The following is a 27,887-nucleotide window of genomic DNA, read 5'->3' on the forward strand; positions in this document are numbered from 1 at the left end:
GCCAGGCCGATCCTGTGCTGCAGCCCCAGGAGATTTGCCTCCCCACATGGGGTTGGGCTACCCTCTTGGGCAGAGGAAGCTTTGTCGTACTGGTAGTAGGGCATCATTTTTAAAAGAATTGGCTTTGCCTTCAAGGCGAAGGGAAGGCGGCGACAGGAGCGCCTGAAGCTGACTGTCTCCGCTGGGCTCCGGTTGCAGGGAGGAGCCCTGGTTGGCTGTGCCAAATGCCGCGGCATTGCTCTAAACGCTGAGGCAGCACGGGAATAAGGGAAAGCAACGGTGGCAGAAGGTCTCCCAATACGAAGTGCCCCACCAACACCGAAGTCTACACAGGCAGCACCATATCCGGGTATGCAACAAAAGTACTTCCTAATGGCAAGCCCCCCCGCCATTCCCCCCCATTTTGCATGTTTAATATAGGCCTTAATTTTGGGGGAGGGGGTTAATTTGATTTTATGCCTATAAAACATGCTGGGACTTCCTATTGGGGGAGGCCGTATTGTTAGAGAAACATGGTATCTCTTGGGAGACATCAAGTTTAAGCCCTGGCTAAAGGGAATCATAGCATGTCTCCTTTGCCCGATCTAGTGGGATGGACAGATATAGTCAAGAAAAACCAGTCCTTAGGTGACATGGTCCCATGCCAAGGAAAAGTTTTAAAGGTTAAAACCAACACTTAAATTGGACCTAGAAGCAAACTGGTAACCAATGCTGCTTGTGGAACAGTAGTGTGATATGTGCTATTTTAATACATCTATGCCACTGCATTCTTGCCAGTTGAAACTTCTTGATACTCTCCAAGTGCAGCTCCATTTTACAGTACGCTGCATTACAGTAGTCCAATTTGGAGGTGACTAAGCACCAGTGACTGTGAGTTTAATATTACCAAAATCAATTATACTTAATTGATTTCTGTTCCAGTTATAAGGTTGGGCTTTCACGTGATTGTAGTATACATTTCCCTTAGATACATAGCCTCTCAAAATGGGGAAATTATTCCAATGCTACTGTGTGTGTTGGATATCTCAAGGTTAATTAGTGATCAAGGTTATCTTGGTGATCAGGAACAGTACTGGGAAATCAAGGTGATAGGGATGTAATTATGCTTCCACAGTTCATTTATCACAAGAATTCTGTATAAGAACCTAAGATGATATTATTTTGGTACTCAATTTAACAATGTTTCTAATAGAAGCTGCATGTTGCTGCACGTTGCTATGGTTGCAAACCATAGCATTTTGCAGCCAGATTTTATTAATGCATTAAAATTCCATTAGAGATCGTTAACTTAAAAGCAAAACTGCTAAGATATATAATTAAGAAATACAGGCTGGATTTATAAAATGCAAATTAAAAATGTGGTTTGCTTTATATGGTTTGACATATAAACAGCATCATTCTGGACCATAAAACCAAAGTTTATGATTTACAATATGTTGTGTGAACTCATACATTATAATTTGTTTAACAAACCAGAATGCAGTACTATATAGCAGGGGTCCCCAACCACCGGGCCGCGGACCGGTACCGGTCTGTGGAACATTTCCTACCGGGCTGCCGGTTTGCTGGGCGCCGCCATCTTGTTTGACGAGAAAGTGCTTCCGGGTGAGCTTTTCCGGTTGGAAAGCGGCGTTTGGGTCCTGAAGGAATCCTCGCGCCTTAGTTTCACCGAAGGGGGGGGGTTCGAACGAAACTAAGGTGCGAGGATTCTTTCAGCACCCAAGGCAAGGCAAGCCGAGCGACCGTCCTGAAGCCGTCCTGAAGCGAAGCCCATCGACAAAGGTGCAAAGGAGGAGTTGAAGGTGGCGGGGAGAAGCAGGGGACGACTGGCTGGCCGGTCGCTCGGCTTGCCTTGCCTTGTCATGCATGCTGATGCCGGTACCGGGCCCCGGATCATTTTGTGATGCCGGTACCGGGCCGTGGCACAAAAAAGGTTGGGGACCACTGCTGTATAGGACTTAGCATAATGGATGAAGTGAGACTTCTTTCACTGAGTGCTATCAAATGGTAGAAGCTACTACAATAACTTTGTCTAAAACAAGAACAATTTCTACATTTAATCAGTAATTTAAGCTAGCAGCTTGCAAGGATATATAGCTTAGATTCAAGCTTCAATCAAACTTGCAAGTAGCTAAGATGATCTACAAAGCCACATATCCAAATATCCACTTATTTTTGCATATTATCCATAAGTGTGATATGTCAGCTTGTGGTTTCTACTTGACATCTAATAGAAAGGAAATAAAAATATAGCAATCTGAAGAATATAGGATTTATGGCAGAAATAAAAGGTGCATTAAATTTCAGAACAACCAGTACAGTTAAGATTGACCAGGGGATAGTTAGGAAAGGAAAGAATGCTAACATTTATAATATTAAAGCTCTTCAAAAAAATGTGTTCCTCTCCTCTTTTAAAAGATATACATTGAGAAGATTACAGGAGAAAAAAAAAACACTGAAATTTGTCCAGAGCCAGTGCTCTAGTTTCACACCCACTATCTTGCAAATTGTTTAAAATGTAAAATGAACAGAACTGAAACTATTTCCACTCATCCATCTTTTGAATAGCTGGGGGCAAATAAACTTGCAGTGACCTTGGGTAGATCTAAAGAGAAAAGTATCGCCACATATTCATGGCTAAAGTACAGTTGAACTCTTGGGTATGTTAAAAAGGAAATAAGCAGCCTGGCTTTACTTCCTCAAGAAGGAAACAGATTGAAGAAACAGCATTAGTGTTAGTGCACTGAAAAATCAAAATGGAAATGCTGAATCTAATAAGGCATGAATTCCACCACATTTTATTGACTTTGGAGCTCTTGATCACATTTCCCTCTAGTGGACAAATCTGATATGCGATGGATAGATTGTACAGTCCTGGGATCATCCAAAATATTTAGGAATGCACAATATTATTTTTAAAATGCATATATTACTACTACTATTACTACTACTAATAATAATAAGATAGTATTATGCCACAATTAAATACCAGGTGATTATGATGTGTACCTGAATTACTGTTAATATTTTTATGCATTTATTTATTTATATCCTGCCTTTATTATTTTTACAGATTACTCAAGGCAGCAAACATCTCCAACATACTTTCCTCCTCCTATTCTTTCCATAACAACAACCCTGTGAGGTAGGTTGGACTGAGAGAAAGTTATTAGTCCAGAGTCTGGTTTTTATAGCTAAGGTGGTGTTTGAACTCATGATCTCCTGCTTTCTAGCCTGGTGCCTTAACCAAGAGACCAAACTTGCTCTATTAACCACTTTTTAAAAAATCATTCCTTTTAAAATCCCAAGTAACAATTTTATAGAATAATGACCAAATGCAGAGATTGATGTGCAAATTTTCACCCCAAGTGAAAGAAGAATTAAAATGTGCAACTGATGGTTTCCAGACAAAATTTACACACAGCACTCATCAATAGAGGCACTAAATACACATCAGTATCTTGTCATGCTACACAACACTCAAAGAAATCCATGCTTTATCTTGTTCCACCAGCCTTGCAGATGTCTTATCTTCTAATTTCTAATCAGCTTTTAACTGATGACTAAGTTCAGTGACGTTTGTCCTTTGACAGGCTTCACCCTCTTTCTGACTGAAGAGAGAATAATGCATCACAAAATGAATGAGAAAATGTAAGTTCTAGGCTGTCCAGAAGGTTGCATCTGCAATTCCTTAAACCAGAATTCCAAAGTTCTTAAAAAAAACAAAAACCCCTATCTTAAACAGTCATGCAAAGTCTATAGTGTTTTTCTGAAAAACTAAACTGACAGATAAGTGAAAACAATAGGAAGCAGACTACTAAATGACATCACATGTTGAGACTGAATTAAGAAAGTGAGCATTTAAAAATATACCATCTGAGACCAGTCAATGATAAAGTTGGAGGAAAAAGTTGAACCCATTTATCAGTTGAGGATCCCCACTACGGACTACAAGTTTCCAGTGACCTCACACTCTGTAGCATTCCCCACCCACCTGCATACTATAGCAGGCATCTACCTGCAGCAAATCCCTGCCAGTGACCCTTGCCACTTACTCTCATTCCTTGGCATCTGCCCATGTGCCTTACTGGCTTTGTAACAACCACCTATGGCCCCCACTGGCCTGCATACACCCGCTAATGCATACCTGCACTATTTCCACCTCTCCCCAAAATGCTTGCACACCCCAGCACTCCTTGTCTCCAACCTCTTCCTACTTAATGACCAGCACAATACTGTGATGATGGCAGCAGGGACTGTCATAGCGAAACAATGTGGTCAAGTGACATCCCACGTTACAAGTGCACTGTTTAATAATGGCAATCCCAGTCCCAACTGTAGTTATAACCCAAAGACTAACCCTATTTATATTGGTGCATCCTCTAGAATCTAAGAGGAATGGATACAGTTGTCTTATCCTGAGATTAGTGAATTAAAGGACTATGATTTTAATTTGTTCCATGAAGAAATGATTCACCATGGAAGACAAGCCTTTGCGGCAGAAAAAAAATCCCCATTATGTATATATATAAAATGAAGTTAAATATTGAAAAGAACACATTCATTTTCTGTTATTTTCTTCATTCCGATTTTCTCACAATTTGCCAGCTTTTCTCCATGATGCATAACATAATTGATCAACCATCTTCTTATTGCTTTGCTTTTGGTTGGGCTATGACTGCACAGTCATGTTAATGTTTTGTTTAAAAAAATGCATGATTTTGCTTTCATTAAAGAACCTAATTTCATATTTCTAAAACATCAGACAAGGACTTCAGATCTATAAGGCAATATAAGGACTGTAACAGAGAAGGTGCACATGCTGCTGCTAGAGAGACTGTATATTCACCTTTAACTTTTTCATGTTCCAAGGGTGTACGTTGGATTGGTACTAATTGACCAAGGTAACCAAAATGTGCTTCAACTTTTCAGAACAGTTTTGGTAGCTTTAAGAAGAGATTTGAGAAGAGCATCAGAATGATAAAGGGGGCATAAAGCCTTGATGATGTTTTTGAATGTGTACTTCATTATGAAAAAAACAAAAACAAAGTAATATGTTGCCAAGTTGTGATCAGTACATGGACAAACTGCAATTTTCTTGGCCATAGTGTATTGCTGTCTTCCTAGTCAAGTCTATACTCCCTGACAGTCTTCCATTAAACTGATAACTAGGCTTGATCTTAGGTTTGAAGCTGGACAACGTTAGTGAGATGCTGCCACCTGCTGAGACATTTTAAAAAGCAGGTTCAAAAATTTACAAATGAATTAACACCCCTATTTTGATCATTATTAAAAAAAATTGAAAAGGAGAACAGCAATATCCAAATTGGCATTTTTATTATTGAAATCTGGGGATAAGTTTTGGCACTGTGAATGGGATTCTAGGGATCTAGGTGGTGTTTAAAATCATAAATAATCTGTCCATAGATTCCAGAGAAGCTATGGACAGAATTTGATATTATTTGGATAGAGCAACGACCCTTATATTTTACAGGCAATTCAACCCATGATTATACTTAGCTTTGCATTGAACAGTTTGCTTCACTGTGAGAATGAATAGCCTGGCAATTAACTGTTAAGTTAAAAGGAATTGTAAATGAAGAATGGGCCATCTCACATTCCATGTTGTTCTGCAACTATTATGTGAACTACCAAGAAAGGTGAACCTTCCTTGTACTGTACTGACAAAAGAAACAGAAGGGAAATATCCTTCTCTGCCAACACCTTGTACTTCTAGGTAAGGAGATCACGTTTGTTTGTATGTATGCGTCCCAATCTACATTCACATGCAATTAATTGTGATAGTTGAATTTCTCTCAGTCCTAAAAAGAAGACTGAGTTACAGAAACATGTTTATAATCTCTGTGAAGGCTGATTGTCTTCAGTATCCATGATAAGACAACTTTCTATGCTGAATTGATTGATTTCAGGACAAGCACCTAAGCCTCTTACATTTTTCAGGACAAGCAAAGTCATAGATATTTTCAGATAGTGACAAGCCAGGGGAAAAAAAATTCTAACCTCAAGATACCCTACAAGGCTGCCTGCCAGAATTTGGCTTGGATAGACCTGGAAATGAAGTCTCTGCAACATTTCCCATGACCCAACACAGATGGGGGAGGTGTAACAATTTTTCTTGGCCACTGGATTTGTTGTGGCTGTAACAAATATTTTGGTACTCTCTCCTATCTAATTGCCAGTAAAAATATAAGAGATTTACCACTTAGAAAATGACAGCAGAACACAAATCAGTTAAATGAAAGGCATTCATGCTGTAAACATATTCTGAAAACTTAGACATAGCAAAGGATTATCCTGAGCAGTTTCCATAACAGTACTTCCACTCACTTTTTAAAATCCACATGCCAAAGTGCACATTCAAAAATCAATGTTAATTAGCCAGAAAAAAACCTTAGGTAATTTTTGTTCTTCACTTTAAAGGAACATAAAATGTTTCTGCAAATTCTCCTAGGCTAGGGTGTAGCTTCTTCTACACTTCTGATTTATTGTTGTTCTTGCTTCATCTATTTTTCTCACGAGATCTCTAACAAATGATTACCACACATTTTCCCAGCTTAGAGATCAGACAAGAAATATTAGTTCCCTTAATCTTTCTTTCAAATAATGTAATAGTTGAAAAAATAGCATTGATTTGACAACTAAGAGATCTACACGTTGTGGTACAGATGTTCTTTAATCATGTACGTTGGGTACAGAAGGAATACTGTAAATTTGGAGACAAACAGTTGGTGTGTGTTTGGAGAAGATGTGTTTTTCTACTGAACAGATAAAACTTGCTCTGTATCTAAACAAAAGAGTTTTCAAACTATATGTACCAAGAACAACTCCAAAAACCAGAAAAAACAGATTACTTCTCTTCAAGATATTTTGCAAATGTATTTGCTGCAAAAAAAAAAAAATCCCCCACAGCTTACACACATCTAGATGTTTCCTGAAATACATTTAATTGAAAAGACAAATGCTACCCAAATTAATTCCACCACAATAAGAAATATGGCTTCCTCATTTTATCTTGTTCTACATTATGGACATCTGGAAGGCATGAATCATAAAAGTGATGTTACAAAAACATCTGTTTGTAACTGTGTAGACACTAGTCCAGTATGATTAGGTGATTGCATTGTTTAGTGTGTTAACTCCCTTTCCCTGAAGGAAAAACAGTTTATGTCCCACATTACATTTTGAAAGCTCAGCCAAAGCTGTCTTTATAATGGTGATAGTGGAATGCTGACTTCCTCTGGGCAAGCATTGATATTAGCCCATACTCTATAAAATCCAAAATCAACTTTGCAGAATTTAGTTTCCCTGGAACTTCTATTCCAATGTTTCTAAGTAGACTATGACATTTGCTTATTCCCAGACTGCAACAACCTCACATTCAGGAATTCACCTGACAGTCAGAAAAGACTTGCCAGTAATAAAGAACTTGTATCTTTCTAAGGTAAATTATCAGTCGAGCCAGAGAAACAGTATGAATAGCAATGAACGTTCTATTTCCTAGACCCGCTTTCCCAGCCAGCTAGATATGTGAACTTCAACTCCCAGAAAGCTCCAAAACTGAGATAAATCCTTTAGTTTGATCCCTGGGAAATTTCTGAGAAATGTACAGGCTAATACTTAACATGTCAATCACTTTTATATATGGGGAGTCTTTACCTTATGACTACTTGCTTAGTGGCTGTTTGAAGTTACAGTGGACTTCCCCAGGGGTACTTATAACCTAGTTCTGAAATTCTGATGCCTCCTTCACCACCGTGATGAGACTGCATGTTGGGCACTCAGCAACAGACTCACATTCCTGGCTGTTTAAGCATCCCATGGTCAGTTGGCTGCATTTTATGATGGTTTTGCCAAAAACAGACATTTATTTCTGGTTTTTGGCAAAACTGGCCCATAGCAAACAATGGGTTCACTTTATGACCATGGCATTAACTTTATGGCTACAGCAGCTTGTGCGAGTGACCTCCTTTACAAGGTTCCATTATGGTTATAAGTCAAGGACTACTTGTATACATGGGATAACTGATGAAAGCTATACCTTCAATTGTATTCAGAATAGCATTTCCATTTATACTGTGGTTGGGGCACAGTGACAAGCAAAATGCTGGACCAAGAGAAGCATCAGCCTCATCTAATAGGCCTATTCTAATGTTCAAATATGTCAAGCATTGGATGTTACTTCTAGCTAGCACAATGCTTACAATTCCTATTAAATAAATGTGGGTTACTAGCTGGAATTTAATTATTAAAGAACAGATTTAGTTATAATAAATAATTTAGTTACATAAGAGCATCGGTGGTGCAGTGGTTAGAGTGCTGTACTGCAGGCCACTTCTGCTGACTATCGGCTGCCTGCAATTTGGCAGTTCAAATCCCACCAGGCTCAAGGTTGACTCAGCCTTCCATCCTTCCGAGGTGGGTAAAACAAGGACCCAAATTGTTGGGGGCTATATGCTGACTCTGTAAAACCACTTAGAGCAGGCTGTAAAGCATTATGGAATGGTACATAAGTCTAAGTGCTATTGCTATTGTTATAATTCCTGTTTATCAGTATTTAGTTATAAATACTGTTTATCAGTTAAGGACAATTCAACCATTGTAAATGTCAGAAGCAACCTTCTCTTCCTGATTATTTTAATTTTTACATGTAACTCAAAGATAGAATTTCCCCTTCTGCCCTACAATAACAGTTAAATGGAAGGAAACTTAGGGTTCAACTTAAGATGCAGTTTTACTAAGGAAATTGCTCGCCGCTAGATGGAGCTATGAACAAATAAGAATTGCTATAAAAATTAGAAAAAAGAAGGACAGACCATAGACAAACTTATCCTGGTATATAAAAGATAGCCAACAATAAAATATAATTCATTCATTCCTATTTTGACAATGACTTATATGGTTCCATTGTATTATTTTGCACAAAACTAATGTCTGCAATAACTTTATTGGTATAAAAAATATATAGAATGAGTGTAAATTTTTAAAAAAAATAATAGAATGAGAAGCAAAGTATCTATACTTCTGCAAAAAAAAAGCCTGAAAGTTTTAAAATGGTCCATTTTAGTGGGATATTTTTGGTAGTTTATACCATATATCTCAGGATTTGGTTTTCTTCAACATTGCTGTTCAAACAAATCATTAATTTGTTCTATTCATATGCATCTTTCTTGATATTTCTAATACTTGTAATGGAGTATGTTTAGGACATACACACAATTTGGAAAGCAAATGCACTCTGGATTCCATAATTTGTAAGAAACAAAATACTTTTAAAAGTATATTTAGATACTAGACAATATGCAAAGTGATTCTTTGTTGTATCTGTGTTTCTCACGTGAATAGTTTTATTCAGGAATTAAAATTTCTGCTGCAAATTGGATTCTAGCTCTTCCAACACTTAACATGTGTAAACACAGCTATTCTTTTGATCCAAAATGCTGCACTTCACCATGTCTGGCACCCCCAGCTGACTTTCATTGTCTTCCTCCTTCACAAGGCAGCTCTTTCTTTTGACAAGTTCTCGTGAAGCCAAGAGCTACCTTAAAAAGGTCTAGGCTGGATGCAGCTCACCAGTAATGGGAGGAAGATGGCAAAGGTCAGTGAAGGGCTAGGGAGGTAGATGTGGATGAAGCGCAGGGCAGCAGGGGTAACAGGGGTAGTGGATTGCTAAAAAGGAACAGATGAGAGGAGATAGGATGGTAGGAGGAAGTTGAAGCACATCCCATGGTAGTAAATGCAGATTGCCAAGGACCTGAATTTTGATCACATGCTCATGGAATTTTGATCACATGCTCATGGAATTTTGATCACTGCAACAGCCATAACTTCAAAGACTCATGGTAACTCCCATTAATTCAACACTCTTGTAACTTAGATTGCTAAATTAAAGAGGACCACCTGATGGAGCATGATGAGTAGAGATGCCTGTGCCAACTCCTACTTGTCTCTGCAGTTGGGTTCAAAACTTTCTCCAACATGTCTCCTGCAAGAATCCAGGAAGCAACTGAATTGCAGACTGACATTAGCTGGACAAGGAAAATTTTAGCTGGCCTCTTGGAAGTGCAAGCTCAATATTTATGCATACTAGTGCAGAGGAGGCATGGGCCAATTGAGTAACTAGTGATTCAACCTAGAAAGGTTGAAGGTGGAATATTCTACCTACAAAACTATATTATATCATTGAGTTACACAGTCCCTTGAGTTAAACTCCATTCTATATGTATGCAAATAGAATAGGCTGAATCAGACTGCATGCTTATTTGTGTAGGGCTGATCTTGGAGAACTAAGAGTGCTAGTAGGAAAGGTATGTCCTAAGAACTTTGCAGAATTCTGCAGTTTAGTACCATGCTGCAGTTTGCCCAGGAAGACAACATATACAGGAATGGTGTGTGATAATTTGCTACACCATTTCTCCATGTAGAACAGACATAAGCTTGAGAATTTAGGCAGTTCAGCATAACATCATTCAATTAACCAGTTTAGAGATCTTTGGAAAAGGCTACAGGTACCTAAGCTCTTGATATATTATCTTTTATTAAACCCCATTCAGAGGCTCACAACTAAGCAAAATTTTCAATGAATTAGATAACAATTTCATATAAATGGAAAAGGCAATTTAAACTAACGTTATCTATCTTCTGAAACGCCCACAACAAATGGCTGTCTAAACTGTTTGAAAATGTGTACAGAAAGGGAACCCATTACCTCAAGTGGTTTCGCAATCATATTGCTCAGTCAGATACTATCAAACTACCTATGTGAAAACTACTCTTATTTTGTTATCATCACCAGCCTTTTCTGATTCTTACTTCTAAATCCGGACTATCTCATCAATAACCATAATGAGCTACCATATATTTAACCAATATATTCTTAATATATCACACTGTTTAAACTAAATTTAATTGTTGAAACTAATTTTATCTCAAAAGCAGAGAATTAATGTTTTTTTAAGTAACAAACAGAATTGATTGTACTCACCCGCTTGTAATATCATCAGTCCTTATATTTTTCCCAAGGACATCTCCATCACTCATATAACCTGTAGCATCCATGTTGATTCCTTCAAGATCTACTTCATCACCTCCTTTGTCAGTGATATCCACGTGGCAAACATTATTGTCTCGAGATGGTGGCTGTCTTCTCAATGGTGCTGAATACATGTAACGTCCTGGTTCTGCATTGATGAATCGGCTGGCGTTGGCTCTTGGAGGATACCCGTTACCCACTGATGGAGCATCACCTGCCTGGAGGCGGGGACTGGACTGCCCAAGTCTCCAAGATAAGGGTGTTGGCCTACCAGTCAAACTGAGGATGCTGCGTCCACTTATTTCAGTGGTGACATTGGTATCGAAGGTGGTCTCCAAGGTGCTTAAATAGGAAAAGATTCAAGATGTAATACATTCAATAGATGTTTATGGCAAATGTTAGAAATATTTTATTTAAATATTTTAAATACTAGATATCTGAGATAAAAAAGCCCCCCAAAAGTTTTCTTTTCCATTTTACTAATAAACTATGAGGCCAAGGAACATTAATTTTTGGCTATAGAAGGCAACATATTTGGTCAAGGGAACCTACAGAAATCAATTTATTACACTTGTACATCTTAGATAAAATTGTGTTACGGTGCTTCTTGATGAAACCTTTGGTTGAAGATGTCAACCATAACTATTTATTGTTAATAATTGCATTATTTACCAATGATCTGTATAGTGCTGAAATTTCCTCTAAAACAATAAATGGATGTGGAACTTTAATGAATAAACCTATCAAACCGAACTTCTTAGGGAACCTTTCCAACAGTGAATTTGTTTTAGGCTTGGTATAAAATCTAAAGCTTCTTCTCTTATTTTTTTTTATAGTTAGGACAGAAAGTATCTTTGGAAATATTACTTCTGAGAAAAATATTTGGCTTTGAGCTTTCAAATTTTAGGTGGGATTTAAGGACTTTTTAGTTGTATTATGTTACTGATGGCTTTTTCATATTTTGTCTTCTGTTTGTTGTATTTTTTTAAATTTTGATTGTATTATTTAAAACTAGGAGGGCTTGGATGAAATATGTGTGTCTGGGTAAGTAAAACTCCACAGCTGAATCATACAACTTCTTTGATGTGGTTTCTTTCCAAGCATTTAGATGATTGATTAAATTTGCAATTTTATTATATGCTATAATGCAACAATAGACAATTCTGATTTCTGTTTGAAATATTACTACTGAATCTTTTTCACTGCTTTAAAAATATGACCATGCATACCTCATTAATAGAATTATAAAGCTTTGTTTATCCAAAGGCCAGGTAGGAATTCAAGCTATGTGTCTTATCAAATAGGTCAAATGCAGTTCAGCTGCTTGTTTAAACACAATAATGTAGATCTGGTTGAAATACGTTAAAAGAATTTCAAAAGTAAACCTAGGTAACTTTTTCAAAAGTAACCTTTGTACTTTTCTATTCAAACATCACCTAAAAATGTTTAACTAATATTTTTGAAGATTCAGCCTTTATATACAGCCCTCTCTAAAATGGTTTCTTCCATTTCCTAAACTTACTCTTCATTAATCTCAGTTATGCCCTAATATGGTGCAGATTCTAGTTTTTCACATAAAACTAAAATAATGAAGTGCAGTGTATAGTCAAATTAATCTTTGCTGTTAGTCATTCATAATAATCTTCCAGAAATAGAAATAGAGTAAAGAATGGGCAGTTCCTTGAAAAGAAATAATTAACGTGTCTCTTACCTATGGGACACCTGAGTTCCTCGTAAACTAGACATGGTCTCTTCTAAGTTTTGCCGAAGATCAGCTATATTCTTGACAGTTCGTAACCTGCGTGTTTCTGGATCTTCCGCTATGGAAAAATGCAACTTTTAGATAAGAAGTAATTAGAGTTACTAATTACAGCAGAATAGGGATATGTGCACATAATACATGTTTCACATTTCCAACTCAAAAAATACTTTTCTATTCTTATGCTGTCTCAGATGCAGACTCTTTCTTTTTATTTTGTTTTTTTTTGTAAGTGGTGTTCAATCTTAGGTTGAATGAGATTTGGTAGGTGATAAGCAATCTGACGAACATAGGCCTCTATTGTACACTAATCTGAATTGTATTTAAAATTCAAAATTATTTGAATCATTGAAGGAGCCCTGATGGTGCAGTGGTTAAATGCAGTATTGCAGACAAACTCTGCCCACAGCCTGGAGTTCGATTCTAATTGGGCTCAAGGCTGACCCATCCATCCTTCTAAGGTCAGTAAAATGAGGACCCAGATTGTTGGAGGCAATATGCTGACATTGTAAACTGCCCAAAGAATGTTTAAAGCACTATGGGGTAGCGTATAAACTAAGTGCTATTGCTATTTATGAATGTATTCATTTCCTTCATCCCCAAACAATCTCAGACGCTTGCTATTATGTTTGTATCCTAGTCTTATAATGAAGTTATAAATATATAAATATAAATATAACAATATAAAAGTTATAATGAAGTTATATCAACGTGGGTTTGAAAAATTCTTCAAGTTTTCTATTTGGATTCCCATTTCTTAAACATGCAATTTTATCATCTCTGGAGATATCTAATGTACAGCTGAAACAAACTAATCTCATTGTTTCTGAAGGAGTGGCTTCTTTAAAAAAAAAAGAATATTTATTAAACATTTTATGGCAAAAACATACATTGATTTAAACTAGCTGAATGTAAGAATTTATAATTTAAGGCAAATTGGAATTTACCATTTAGTATAAAATTGAAATGGAACATTATGTTATCTATCAGACTGTATTCTCAATAGAAAAGAACTTGGGGAACACAGAAATACTGGAGTGTATCAATCTGATAAGAATATCATCTGGAAACTCTCTGGGAAATTAATAAAGAAAGGCTATGTGACTTAGAATAAGGGGTAATACTTTAGCGCACCACCCAAAATTCATTTTTAAATGTTATAATCATACAAACAGATTACAGCAATTGTTCACTCTTTGTTGTTTCCAAAGGGAGAACAGTTCTTTATCTAAATATGTTTTAGTTATCTCCAGATCAAAGCATGTCTCTGTTCAGAAGTTTCATTTCATTCAAGAGGTTTTCCTCAAAGGTAAACATCCATGGAGTAACACAACCTTAGTCTACAAAAGCATTTTGAGTGACCATCATAAAAGGCAAGTCTGAGCTCTACAAGCCTGGGGGGGCGGGGAAGACCCCTCTCTTCTCCATACCACTTATTTCAATGTATTTTATTTAAGGTATTTTACCTTAAAATATTTTACCTTTGTGTGTATTTAAAATAGCAATAGCAATAGCACTTGGACTTATATACCGCTTTGTAGTGCTTTACAGCCCTCTCTAAGCAGTTTACAGAGTCAGTATATTGCCCCCAACAATCTGGGTCCTCAATTTTACCCACTTCGGAAGGATGGAAGGCTGAGTCAACCATGAGCCTGGTGGGATTTGAACTGCCAAATTGTAGGCAGCTGGCTGCAGAAGTAACTTGCAGTACTGCACTCTAACCACTGCGACACAGAGGCTCCTATTATGCACTTAAAGCAGCTAATAGAGATAGAATACATTTTAAAACCAGAGGTGGTATTCAGCAGGTTCTGACCAATTCTGGAGAACCGGTAGCGGAAATTTTGAGTTTTGGAGAAACAGCAAATACCACCTCTGACGGGAGATTTTTCAGTATCCTTCCCCTGCCATGCCCACCAAGCCACGCCCACAGAACCAGTAGTAAAAAAATTTGAATCCCACCACTGTTTAAAACATCAATCAGAAGTGTCAGCACTAATTAATAAATCAACTGAATAAATCCAGCAAAAACAGAGGGAAAAAAACACAAATTCACCAGGAAATGGAAAGAAATGGTGCTGGATTCAGGCCACAACAGTGGTGGGATTCAGCCATTTCGCACCACTTCAGGAGAACCGGTTGTTCACTTTCTGAGCCGTTTGGTGAACTGGTTGTTGGAAGAAATCATTAGGGCAGAGAAACAGTTGTTAAATTATTTGAATCCCACCACTGGGCCACAGGTAGATTTACAAAGTTGGAGCAGCCAATGAGAAATCTACCTGCTGTGAAGATACTGGTGTAGCTTCATAGAATCCAGGTGGGACATAATGACTGGGAGACAAACCTTTTTTGCTCTTCTAATAGACTGAGTAAATTTGTGCAGGAATAAGAAGTCTCAAACACTTTGTTAATATTTGTCTTAAATCCAGATTTAACACGTACTTTGTGAAACCTGAAGAGCCCTTGGTAAACATAGTTTTGAAACCTTTGTAATCCTTTATTTAAAATGTGAATAACTTCCTTTAAAAAAATTAAGATTAGTGCAGAAGAGATTGATAAGGAAAAGTTATAATAAAGAATACTAGCATTTGGTGAAAAGAATAGATGGCAGTTTGAAAGTGCTGATAACTGCACGGTACATTTTTTAAAAATTAAAAATGCTTCTTTTTTGAAAAGAAACTTTCTGAAATCATGGAAACTTTAAACACAATTTACAATCAATGCAAACTAGCCCCGCATCTTGTCAAAATTAAGAACTTTGAAAAGAAATATATAGGGCATAGACCCCTATCATGAACAATCCACTCCCTATTGACCCTTGAGTTCTCAGCAGCTGCCCATCAATGCAGAGAGGTGGGGATTCTCCTGGACTCGTGGTTGCTGCTTGATGAGATGGTGGAAGCTTTGGCTAGGGATTTATCTTGTGCACCAACGAGCCCCTTCATGGACTAGGAAGTCATGCTCACAGTCATTTATACCTTAAGTCACTTCCCAGTTGGATTATTACACTGCGTTTTACTTGGGGCTGCCCTTGGAAACCACTTGGGAAGTTACAAGTGGTCCACCAGTGGTGTGTACAATTTTGGGGGTTCACAGGTTAGTCACGTTATTCCTCTATGGAGGGAGCTATACAGGCTCCCAGTTCCCTTCTGGTTACAGTTGGAGTTGCTGGTTATTATCTTTAAAATCTAAATGGCTTGAGACCTGACTATATGCAGGACCATCTCTCCATAAGAATATCTGCTTGTTCCTCTAGGTCAGATAGGTCCAGGTCTCTTCCCTGAAATCTAGCCACCTACTTGGACCTTGGAAGTGTGCCTGCCCCTAATCTTGTGGAATATCCTCCCTCAAGAGATTTGGCAGTCTCCCACTCTTTTAGCCTTTTGAAAGATTATACGCACCTGGCTTTTTACTAGTGCTAGGTAGGAATCTATAGATAGAAAGTATGGAATGAGGTTAATTGCTGCAGGGTATTGTAAGGGGATCCTTAAGGTGCAATTTTTTTGTTGCAATGTTTTAGGATTGTTTTATGGTTATCTGTTTTGTTGTTGTAATCTGCTTGTTTAAGAGAGGCGGTCATATAAATCTTTTTAAAAAACAAATAAAATATGATTGGAAGCACAACGAGAAGCTCATGGAGTTGTTAACTTAGGTCCATGTAATTCAGCCTTCTTAATCTATTGCCCTTTAGATATGTTGAAAACAGCAACTTCTAAAATTCTCAGGGAATAGTGGTACAACTGAATTTGTCAAATGTATCTCTGGGCTGAAATGATGGAGCTTGGGTCAGCTGTAACAAATATCAAATCCCATTCATTATCTTTAATTGCTTCTTCTATACCTGTACTGTACATATTTCATTAAAAGTCTATTTAGAAACCCACTGAATAGCACTAGCCACTTCTCTTCATGAAAATATTGTTCAGAGTTCACATATGGCTAAATAATAATCTGTATATTAAAATCTTTACTAGTCTTTTGTACATTCATAGCCTGGGTGGATGATAAATTAGGTGCAACTATACCAAAACGGAACACTGGGGTGAGTAACTTAGTGGGTGAAAGATTAACTGTGAGAACAGAAACTGTTGGAAACTTTCCAAAATCTGTGTAACTTCTAAATACTAACCAGTCTCTTTAAAGATAGACCAACCTAATTATCCAAACACAGAAAACTAGTTTTTTGAAGGATAAGAATAATCAAATGAATACCATATGAAACCAAGAGAACAAGTCTCAATCTCTAGCCTAAATAACAAAATAAACTTCTGGAAAATGCTCAGCACCAACTCTGATAAAGAGATGTTGAATAATTACTAACTGCCTTTCCATGTATTTAGCTGACTACAGATTCAGGGGGTACCATTAACTACTTTTAAATTCTTGATAAAGCATTGGAAAATGTATTCTCTAATACATTTTACTGAGCTGAAGATACTTAAAAGAGTTTAGGGGTATATAGATAAAACCCTGCTTTTACACAAGGCACTTAAAGCTTAAACATATTTGACATTGCAGCCAAGTAAGAATATATGGCTTAGAGCTTCAGTAATTTTAGGCTATTTAGGCATTTCAAGTCTTATCTAGAAACTATTGCCATCATAGGTGGCTTTTTCAGCAGAAATATCCTGAAATAATACGAGTAGTGAGCATTGTATTTCCATTTTTAGATATACACAAAAATTTGGAATACTTCTATTTTGAATGCAATGTTTATACTTTTTTTTTCCAGAAAGGATTTGCCAGTGATATCACCATTGCCTGGGAAATACCCAATTGAGGGCTGCATTCATTTCCCTGTGTAGTTGCCCACCAAAGTGATATCCATTAATCTACTTGCAGTCACCTGCTTTCAAACTGCTCAGTCAGCAGGAGCTGGAGTTGTGATGGGAGGCCACCTCACCCCGCAGCAGCAATGGGTCTTGAACACAAGCCTGCAATTTGTACTTCAGCATTCTAACTTTGTGAGCCACCGTACTCCTCTTATATGTTTATAGTTAACTAGTCTCAATATAACATACATACATATACTCAATCTCTTCATAGAATTAGTCCTTTGAACATACAATTTATATTTCAAGAATCAAAACACTTTACTTAAATATTAGGAATTCAGACAATGTCTAGAACAGCGGTCCCCAACATTTGCCGATTAGTAGCCCAGCTGGGGGAGGGAGAGGGGAACCGGGCCCCACAAGCGGCCCTTGTGCAAATGGTGGGCCGTTGGGTGTCACAAGCACATACCCAGCCCTTGTAGGAATGGTGGGCCCATGCAAGCATGCATGCATCCTGTATGTGAATAGTGGGCTAGCACATGCATGCACATAGCCCTTGCACAAGCAGCAGGCTGGCATATATGGCGGATTGGCACACATGTGTGTAAGTGCCCACAGGCCCACTGCATATGGAAGTTGAACTGTGTGCATACTCCGGCCAGCCACTCACACAGCCCAATTCAGAGTAGGCCATGATGGCTGCAACCCAGGGGTTGGAGACCCTTGGTGTAGAACAATACTTCAGATTCAGAGTTTTGTGGGGGTTTTTTATGTTTTAAATAATTAAATAAAACATTTATCTGGGTATTTCACATTAATTCCACAATAGTTATTTAAGGCAGAATTAACATTTAAAAGAAGTACGTTTTCACTAAGTTAGATATAAAGTAAAAAAAAAAAAAGCTTATTGGTAAGGATTTACATAATACCCAGCTGCATTTACAAAAGTGTTTCCTCCTTTGACTTTCCTGAATAAGAACCTGAGATTAGCTGCTTCTGCAGTGAAGATACTGAAAAACTCAGTAAACATAAAATACTAAGAATAAATAAGCATGCTGTCCTCACTCTCATGAAAGCAACAGCCTAAATAACAAAGTAAACCTTCTGGAAAAAGCATATTTTCATAATCCTCTGATTCAGAGAGTCAATGCACTCAACACATCCTATTGCTTACCAGAAAGATCTTCTAAAATAGGTTGTCCAGTTTTTGTGCAGGGAGCAGATTCCATGTTTGTGCTTCCTCCTCCAGTACTGGATTCTGCTGTTATGTTTCCCTCATTGTCTGTCTGGGATCTGAAGTACAAAATAGAGGTAAAAGCAAAAGGAAATTCTTTCTCTTTCTTTCTTTCTTTCTTTCTTTCTTTCTTTCTTTCTTTCTTTCTTTCTTTCTTTCTTTCTTTCTTTCTTTTTCTTTTTCTTTCTACAAAAAGAAATCTGGCATCAATATAACAATGCTCCAGTATAGCATTGTGTCTTTTCCACAGGCTACACTAGCCTGCTGACTGTGCATAATTTATTAGTCCCACGTTGTGCTATGTCCTAGAAATGGAACAGGCACTGAACTATAAAAAAATATGAAATTTCTGCTGTCAAAAGGCTTTCTGCCATCATTTTAAATAACTTCTGTTCTAAATTAAGTTTCCAATCAGATCAATAGTCTACACTGGTGGCCATCATCCAAGAGAGGACAAGAGAATTCAATGGAATATGAATTATTCATGCCAGCTGTTCTTTACCTATTTTTTGTTCATTTCTATCATAGCTTTTTAAAAGAAGAAAATATTTTACAAAAATTACCTGAAATTCTGTATGATCTGATACCATTTGCAAATGGTCAATATAATTAGAATTTTCTAATTAATTTTTCTAATGATTCTTTGAGGAATCATTTAAATTGAAACCCAAAAGGATAAGAAATATTGAATATCGGTGGAGACTGCCTGTTCATTGATTTATATCTCTCACCCTGGCATTATAAACAAACAAAATGGAATATGAATTGTCCATGTTCCCACTTGTATGCTGGATTTTATATTCCCTTGGTCAGCATTTCAATAGTAGAAATTCTTTGCCCCACTACATTAGTTTGGACCAACAAACACCATTGCTTCAACAAAATAGAAAGTTTAATGCATTTTTTTTAAAGTGTAAACAAAGACCAATGCTACTGCAGTTCAGTATAAGAAATAAAATCCCATGGCTTTTCATCCTCTATTTCAATACCGTTTTGGCTGAATGTGTGAAAGAAGATGATGGATGCATTCAAATAGCAGGGGACTGGACTAGAAAACCTCCAAAATCCCCTCCAGATTATTCTATTCTATTCTATTGTACTCTATTCTATTCTACTCTACTCTTCAATTCTATTCTTTTCTATTCTATTCTATTGTATTCCATTCCATTCCACTCCACTCTATTCTACTCCACTCTTTCTAATCCTATGCTATACTATGATATTCTATCCTTCTTTATCTACAGAATGATGTCATAATGTCTGTTAATGATGTATGAAATTGGGCTAATAAAATATTTGGAGTGAGACAAATGGTGTTAGGTAAAAACTAGTCTGTTGAAAATTAAGTTCTTATTATGGTCTTTCTTCTTAGAAGGATGTGGCATACCATAGATATATTATTATTTAATTGTGTATTCTATTGTATTAATTCATATTCCACCTTTTTGACTTTCTTCTTGAACATTTTTGCTCTCAGTTTTTTTCCTACCAAAATATATCTACGTATAATCACTTAGGCACATCAGACAAGACTGAATTCACTTTTTCAGCCTCCAAAAATGTTGTCCAAGTTATGGCTTTGGTTGATGCTGGAATGTAGCAATTAACTGATTAGTTGATTATTCTCCAATTATATCAACAAAACCAGTGGAGCCTGGCATCTACTTTTCACCAATGTATCAAGCCAGAACGTTTCTGTAGATACCATATAACTACAGCGAATAACTTTTTAATTCTGAACCCAAGGCAAATCAATGCCATTAGATTTTGGCACAAAGATAATAAAACTATGATTTGATCATATAAAATTATTGTTTACATCATAATTAATTTTCTCCTTACCTACCTATCACTTTTTCTTCAAGAAAAAGAGGAGGAGCAGCTGCATGAGAAGAAGGAAACTTTTCTTGTACGTAATAGTACGTTGCCCTCAGCCAAATGGTACCATATTTTCTCAAGTCAAAACATAACCGTTAACTGTTAGGCCAAGGTCACATTACCAAAAAAGTAGCAGAGTTAGAACAAGGTAAAAAGGCTAAAATTAGATGGGGCTGCAATTGGCCAACCTTCTAAGGGCTACCTGCATTCCCATAACCTCAGAATATGCACAATGGCCCATGTCTGTTTAAAATAAATAGCACCAAGCAACTCAGCAATGACTATAGTTTTCTTCATCCTTCAAAAAAGCTACATGACAAGTCATGATTAAAAGGTGTGCCTTACCTGTACATGAATGGAGCTACTGTGGCGGTATTTGGATGGCTGTATTGCTGTTGCGGATGAGGTAGCTGAACACTCACAGTATTGCTTCCTGTTGTCTGGGTGGTACTATTAGTTGGCCCATTGACAGCATGGCTGCTGCTGCTGGAACTTAAAGCTGACCACCCTCCCATTCCTCTCCCATCAGTGGAGGCTAAACTTGATGTGGAACTTGAATTCTTGCAATCTAGCTGTGCTTTTGGATGAGAGAGGCTGGATGCCGGCTTTGCGCTTCGGCTTCTCTCACCTTCCTTTGCAGAAGAACTTGGGGCACTTGAGGATTTCCCTGTGGTGTTTTTCATCCCTGGTTTTGGTATTCCACTATGTGAAGGGGCAGCTGCTTCTTTCTTGGCACTGTTGAGCTTTCCTCCTTTTGGGATAAAGCTTGCAATCTTGGAGGATTTTTTTGGCATTTCGTTTGCAGCAGGAGGGACCTGTTCTTCCTTCAGCTCTTCTTTTATATCAGCTTTTTCTATCACGGAAGTTCTCTTGGCCACATCTTTGTTTTTTTCTTTTTCTTTTTCTTTCTCTTTCTCCTTTTCCTTTTCTTTTTCCTTCTCCTTCTCCTTTTCTTTTTCCTTCTGTTTCTCTTTTTCTTTTTCATTGCCCTTTGGGGAACTCTTTTTATTGGTCAGAGCCCGACTAAATGTCCGTTGTGCAATTCCCTTAAGTGCAATTTTGGGACTATTCGATGTGGGTCCTGGGGTGTTTAAGTTCCGATTTGCAGCCTCCATCTCCTCACTTTCTTCAAAGTTTGAGAGGCCCTCTAATCTTTCACAACTAGTGTCCCGATACCCCGGACATTCAAGAGACGACCCTACCGCTTTGGAACCCCCTTTTGTATTGAAGAGTTTCAACTTCTCCAGCATTGATTTCTGACCGTTGGGAGTAGTTTTGACCATCTCTGGGATGGGTTTGGGAGGTTCCTGAACCTGCTGTTTTACAGTTAATGTGGATGTTGTGGTGGTGTGCTTAGCACTTAATGATTTGCTGCGCCAGGGTTTAACTGCAGAATTGGGCTGGGGGATGGCTGAAGAATTATTGCAACTGGCAGCATTGTTGCTACTGCTGCTTTGAACCAAAGAGGTTGCATTTTCATTCATTCCTGTGGGTTGGGAATCTAAACTGTCTGCTGGTTCTGGGGGGAGAGAGAGGAAAAAGTAAGATGCAAGATTGTTGGCACTTTGGATTTGGACATCTTCAGGTCAACCTGATTTCATAGTAATTCAATATTTAACAGTATTTCAAAAATACAGAAATGTCATTTTATCTATCTTTATCTATCTATCTATCTATCTATCTATCTATCTACCTACCTACCTACCTATCTATTTATCTATCTCTATCTATCATGTTTTTGAACTTGAAATAAGACCAGTGTTTTTTGGGGGTGGAAGAGAAAATAATATAATCAACTTTTGATAATAAAAATTGTTAAAGGTTTTATTTCAATTGCAAGTTTACTGAAAGTTCCATCTTTATTTCTTTTTTACTGCTCTGGAACACCCAATCTACATTTAAGTGTTTACCTCAATTATAGTGATATAGTTTGGAAGTTGTCTAATCAAAGCTATATTTCAAATAAACAAACAAACATGAACTCAATGTGTATGGAACCATCCAGCTTGATAATTCTGAAAAATAATTAAACAAACAATTCCAAATGTAACAAGAACCAAACAAAATAAAACCAACATCCGCATGCCAGAATCACCACAAACAAAACAAAACCGCAAACAACCAAATCTTAAAGATATATTTCATTTCCTAATCCACAAATCTAAAATGTCTTAGACCTTTATCCTGACAAGAAGTTATGTATGATCAACTTTATCTAAAACTGACAGCAGCTATATTAAAAAGATATAGCTGAAAAGCTTCCTTGATGAATTCAAATTGCTTCTACATTCTTTTTTTCTGAAGGCACTTCACGTTTTTTCTTTTCTTTTAAAAAGAGAGTTTATAAATCTCCCTTACTCACCTCTCAAGAGAACCACTGCTTTTTAAAGCTACTCCTTGCAAACTTTCTCTTCCGGAGATATTACATCCCAATTACTGCGAAAATGTCTTCTGTTAGACTGCTGATGCTTCCAATTAACTTTTGTCATCTCTCAACTGTTAAGTCTGCCCTGCAGCTTGCTGGGGATTAACGGCTTTTACCTGCTATCCTGGATCCTTTAGCAATAAACGGCAACTAGAGCTTCTTGTGCTTTTTGAACTTAAAAATAAACAGCAACTAGCAGTGAACGTTTGCAGCAGTTTGGAAAAAGAACTGTGAATGTTGTTTTCTGAATCATACACAGCTGAAGTCACAGAGAGTCTCTTTGACTCCACTTTTAACTGCTCATGGAAGAGACAGCTCTGATAATCTCACCAGTGTGATTTGCATCAAACTGCTTCATATTTCTAAGCACACCCATCTTCCTTACTTAGCAGAGATTTAGGTTTCTAAGAGAATTCTCTTGCAGTCAACTCCCACTGTCCTAACTGAAACAGCAGATGTGCATGCTCATTTTATAGAGCACAGGCATTGCTAGGATTGGAAGATTTCCAGAGTGTCATTAATTATAAATGATTAAACTAGATAATCTCTATTGCACTTTTTCCCACCCTCACCAGAAGTTTGGAAAAGGGAATCAACTCAGGTCTAAATGCCTCACAGAATGAACTAGATTTATAGATTGTTTTTTTAGATGTAGTTAAATACTTAAGCAATCCCTTTTCATTTTGCAATTGGGACAGAAGTTAAAAGTACATTGGAGGTATGAATACACACTACCCGGCTATGCAGTCAACACATACAACTCAGTTCACAGGTTATGCCAGCCTACTAAACATATGATATTATATCCAACCATATAAAAACTTTAAATTACCCGTACAGATCAAGAAACTAATTTAATCCTAAGGCATTATCTGCAGCAAGGAGAAATTATTTATTATTTTTTATTCTGTATCCCATCCTTCTGATGGGTATGGATCATTCAGTTCAGTGATGGGATTCAAAAAAATTTACTACTGTGCTGTGGGCGTGGCTTGGTGGGCGTGGCAGGGGAAGTATACTGTAAAATCTCCATTCCCACCCCGCTCCTGGGGGAAGCTTACTGCAAGATCCCATTCCCTCCCACCCCACTAACCTGCTTTCCAGCTCCTTTGGAAGGGCAACAAAAGAAGACCCAGCCAATCAGCTGGGACTTGGGAGGCAGAGAATAGAATGGGGGCAGGGCCAGTCAGAGGTGGTATTTGCCGGTTCTGCAAACTACTCAAAATTTCCACAATCCATTCTCCAGAACTGGTCGGAACCTGCTAAAGACCACCTCTGATTCAGTTGCATGTGGAATTAAGATATTAAAGACTGCTTTGAACATTTCCAGAAAATGCTAAAATCCTTAGTACTTTTTTTAAAAAAAATTGGTGCCTAAGATCAATGCTGACTCCTGGACTAGCCCCTGCAGTTTTCTTGGCAAGATTTCCAGATGTGATTTGCCACTGCTTTCTTTCTAGGGCTGAGAGAGAATGACTGACCTAAGGTCACCCAGCTGGCTTCATGCCTATTGCCCAAGACAGGACTAGAACTCACAGTATCCCTGCTTCTAGCCTCATGCCTTAATCACTGCACAAACTGGCTCTCTTAGTCCTATAATATTTGTAAACGCTTCCCAATTACCCCATCCCATTGTATCTTTTATTAGATGTAGACTGTTAATTCCTTAAAACAGAAAAGGGCCTTCTGTTATTTTTGTGGGAAATTCATGATGATGGAGTTGCATGAAGAGTAGTGAAGTCCATGGTTCATTGGAGGAGGGCATTCATTTTTGGCTTCTACTTCTCATTCACCTAAATCAGAAACCGCAGAAGTAGTAGTCATGTCTAAATGCCTGATGTGACTTGATTGTACAGAATTTTTTGGAATTAGACTGAAGTTTATGGGCAACCGGGTAAGAGTTATATACAGCCCTTGGGGCATTAATTGCCCAATCCTGCCTTCAATAAAACACCTGTGAGTTGTATATGGGAAATTGATAGCTCGAACTATAGATGGAATCTACAAAATGGACCCGTCCCTTCTTTGCCTCAGTTTCAAGCATGAATGTGAGAAATCTTCACAGATTTGGAGGCTGCAGAGGCGTCAAGTTAAATCTAATATCACACTGTCCTTAATATTTATCCTTGTTATGGATAGATTGCAAAACTTTAGAGATAAAACATTCCCCTCAGTTCCCAAACTAGAGCTCTTGGAAGATCCTTAGATCCTTCTGTTAGGATTTTACCATGTATCTCCCTTACGACTGAATAAATGACAATCATTATTTCAGCTGCCTTTTCAGGTCATTGGTTTTAGTTCTACTTCAGTGATATACATTCAAACGTTTCATTTTTTAAAAAAAAGTTCTTTGCACTAAGTATCTCAGATTGTCTCTTTTTGCAGTGCGTAAAATTAATTCCCACCTGTCATCTTCCCTGAGGGGTTTTTGTTTCTTCAAGAGTATTTGCCAATTTTACTCAACAACAAGTGAGACATGTTTAAATTCAAAATATGGTTAGGCTAAATGACTACTTTCTCTCCTCCTTTCAAAGGAAGAGCTCGCCTTGGAATTTATTTAATTCCCAGTGTTTCTGTTACAGATTCGCTGGTGGTCCTGTTTGAATGCCAATGCATACTGTACCACAATTAGCTTGAATTTCATCAGCTCCTACAATATCTCAACTGCAAATTCAAACCTGGCCACTCACAATAAAACTATGTCAATAGTTTAAATTGTTCTGGGAAATGTTTGTGTAAGAAGAACTGGAGAAAACACATATAATTTCCCGTCATTTGTCAACTTAAACCTAAACACAGGCTGCTTCCTTATGGTTACCACTAGCTGTAGAGATTTGACAGAAATAAAGAAAATTACTTGGAGAACATAATTCTAACTAAATTTAGTCATTGGGAAGAGCCAAAAAATGAGTTTATAAACACTAGGGGATGGGATGGGGCAAGTGTGTGTGGGGGAAATCTGTGGCTTCCCAGATATCATTGCTGTCCCTGACAAACACACAATCAACGATAGGGTGAATGGAATTAGGGATCATGCTATGACCGTCATTTGCAATTGTCAGTAAAATGTATCCGGTCTTTCTGAGAAAAAGCAACGGTTTCTGTTAGACAACATGAATGTGTCTTCTCCTAGAACTATTCCTTTAAAGGTCCCAGAGATGTAATGAATCAAGGAACTGCAATTAGTTTGCTTCCCTCCTTGCTAAACAAAATATTACATGAAAAATGATGCAACTCCAACTGGGAATAAACAAAGGCCAAGTTGACCAGTTTGAGAATACTCAATTCTACAGATATGATCTTCTAGCAGTGAAAATTAGTGATGCTCCGTGCAGCCTGTCAGTGTCTGTAGAGAGTATATATGTGCCCTGCCCTCTTTCTCATTGGAGACAGAGAGCAAGTGCCAAAAGTATGGGAATCACATGGCCTCAAACCAGAGGTAGAATTCAAATATTTTAACAACTGGTTCTGTGGGCATGTCTTAGTTGGTGGGCCTGGCTTGGTGGTCATGTGACTGGTTGGGCGTGGCCAACTCAACATCATTCACATCGAGGTGTCAGCTTTAAAATTCAGCTGTAACATTTTTTTAAGAGTTTTGGAGGAGTTGAAAAGTTCAAGGTTATTCTATATGTCATATTAAGAAATTCCAGTGGCAGTTAAATGGTTCTCATGATTTATGAAGTGTAGAAGTGGGAGGAGAGAAGGTGGATTCTGTGTAATGCATGAAAATAATTTCACTTGGGAAATTGCCTTTGACATACCAGATCTGTTTATAAATAAATCAATTGGAGAGAAATGTCTCGGAGTGATTGATATCATGGATACTTTCTGGATGCCTTACATTTATTTCCCAAGTCAAACTTTTATTTTTTGAAGGGGCTTGGCTGATACCCCGGAGTTCTTTTCTCTGAGATGGAGAATTATCAACAATCAGCCAAATTTGGAGATATGCTGGGGGGGGGGAGTATGGGGGCCCTCCCTCCGGAACATTAATTGAATCTGCAAGCCTTTGTTTGGAGGAGATGATGGATGCTTTCAGAATGACAGTAGAGGAAGGAGGTTTGGGAGCTATACCGAAGCTTGCATCCTGCTTCTTGGAAGTACACCCCAAAAGTGCTAGATATCACTAAAGCAGTGAAGGAAGAATGTAACAAGGTTTAATGGAGAGGCAGTTTCTGTAAGCAACACCAATGTTTCCTTCCTGCCTTCCTTACAGGATTGGGCCAGTAAAGTGGAAAAAAACAAAAGGAGATTTCTTCTAACAACCGGTTCTCCGAACTGCTTAAAATGTTTACAACTGGTTCTAGCAAATAGGTACAAACCGGTAGAATCCCACCCCTCCTCAAACCTTTAAGACCTGGCTCTTCCTTTAGGCCCTGGGACAGAAAATTATGTAACTCATTAAAGTGTATCAATATGTGACTTTATTGAACTTAGTGCTATATGTGTGCTTCTAGTGATTTTTATTGCATGTTTTATTGTTATGTTTACTGTTAGCCATACAGGGTTGCTTGGCAAATGGGCGAGCATGCAAATTGAATTGTATTAATTATATAAAATTAGGTTATATTAAGTTAAGTTAATCACCACACATATAGTAATGAGTTTTGTTCTGGGTTTCTTGAGGTAAGTTCAAAATCAGAATGTTGCAACATTATGTGAGACCAGGTGTGTCCAACCCATGGCCCTTGGGCCACATGCAGCCTTGGACAGCTAGTAATGTTGCTCCACAGGATAATTAAAAAATGTAAAATAATAAAGGATTT

The 27,887-nt window shown here is 37.7% G+C and overlaps 1 protein-coding gene across 3 annotated transcripts in view; it reads right to left on the bottom strand.

Moving 5' to 3' along the window:
- Positions 1–27,887, bottom strand: part of NAV2 (neuron navigator 2) — a 313,572-nt gene that overhangs the window by 135,294 nt on the left and 150,391 nt on the right. For all 3 annotated transcript variants that reach the window (XM_087921262.1, XM_026706454.2, XM_087921261.1), the window contains 4 exons: positions 21,042–22,215; positions 18,759–18,877; positions 12,762–12,870; positions 11,003–11,392 (listed from right to left, as the gene is read on the bottom strand). In XM_087921262.1, the coding sequence (XP_087777388.1) occupies positions 11,003–11,392; positions 12,762–12,870; positions 18,759–18,877; positions 21,042–22,215 (1,792 nt within the window). The remainder of the gene's footprint in view (positions 1–11,002; positions 11,393–12,761; positions 12,871–18,758; positions 18,878–21,041; positions 22,216–27,887) is intronic.

This window comes from Pseudonaja textilis, chromosome 1 (genome assembly GCF_049901715.1).
Source record: "Pseudonaja textilis isolate UNSWEBS1 chromosome 1, rPseTex1.2, whole genome shotgun sequence".
NCBI classification, from domain to species: Eukaryota; Metazoa; Chordata; class Lepidosauria; order Squamata; family Elapidae; genus Pseudonaja; species Pseudonaja textilis.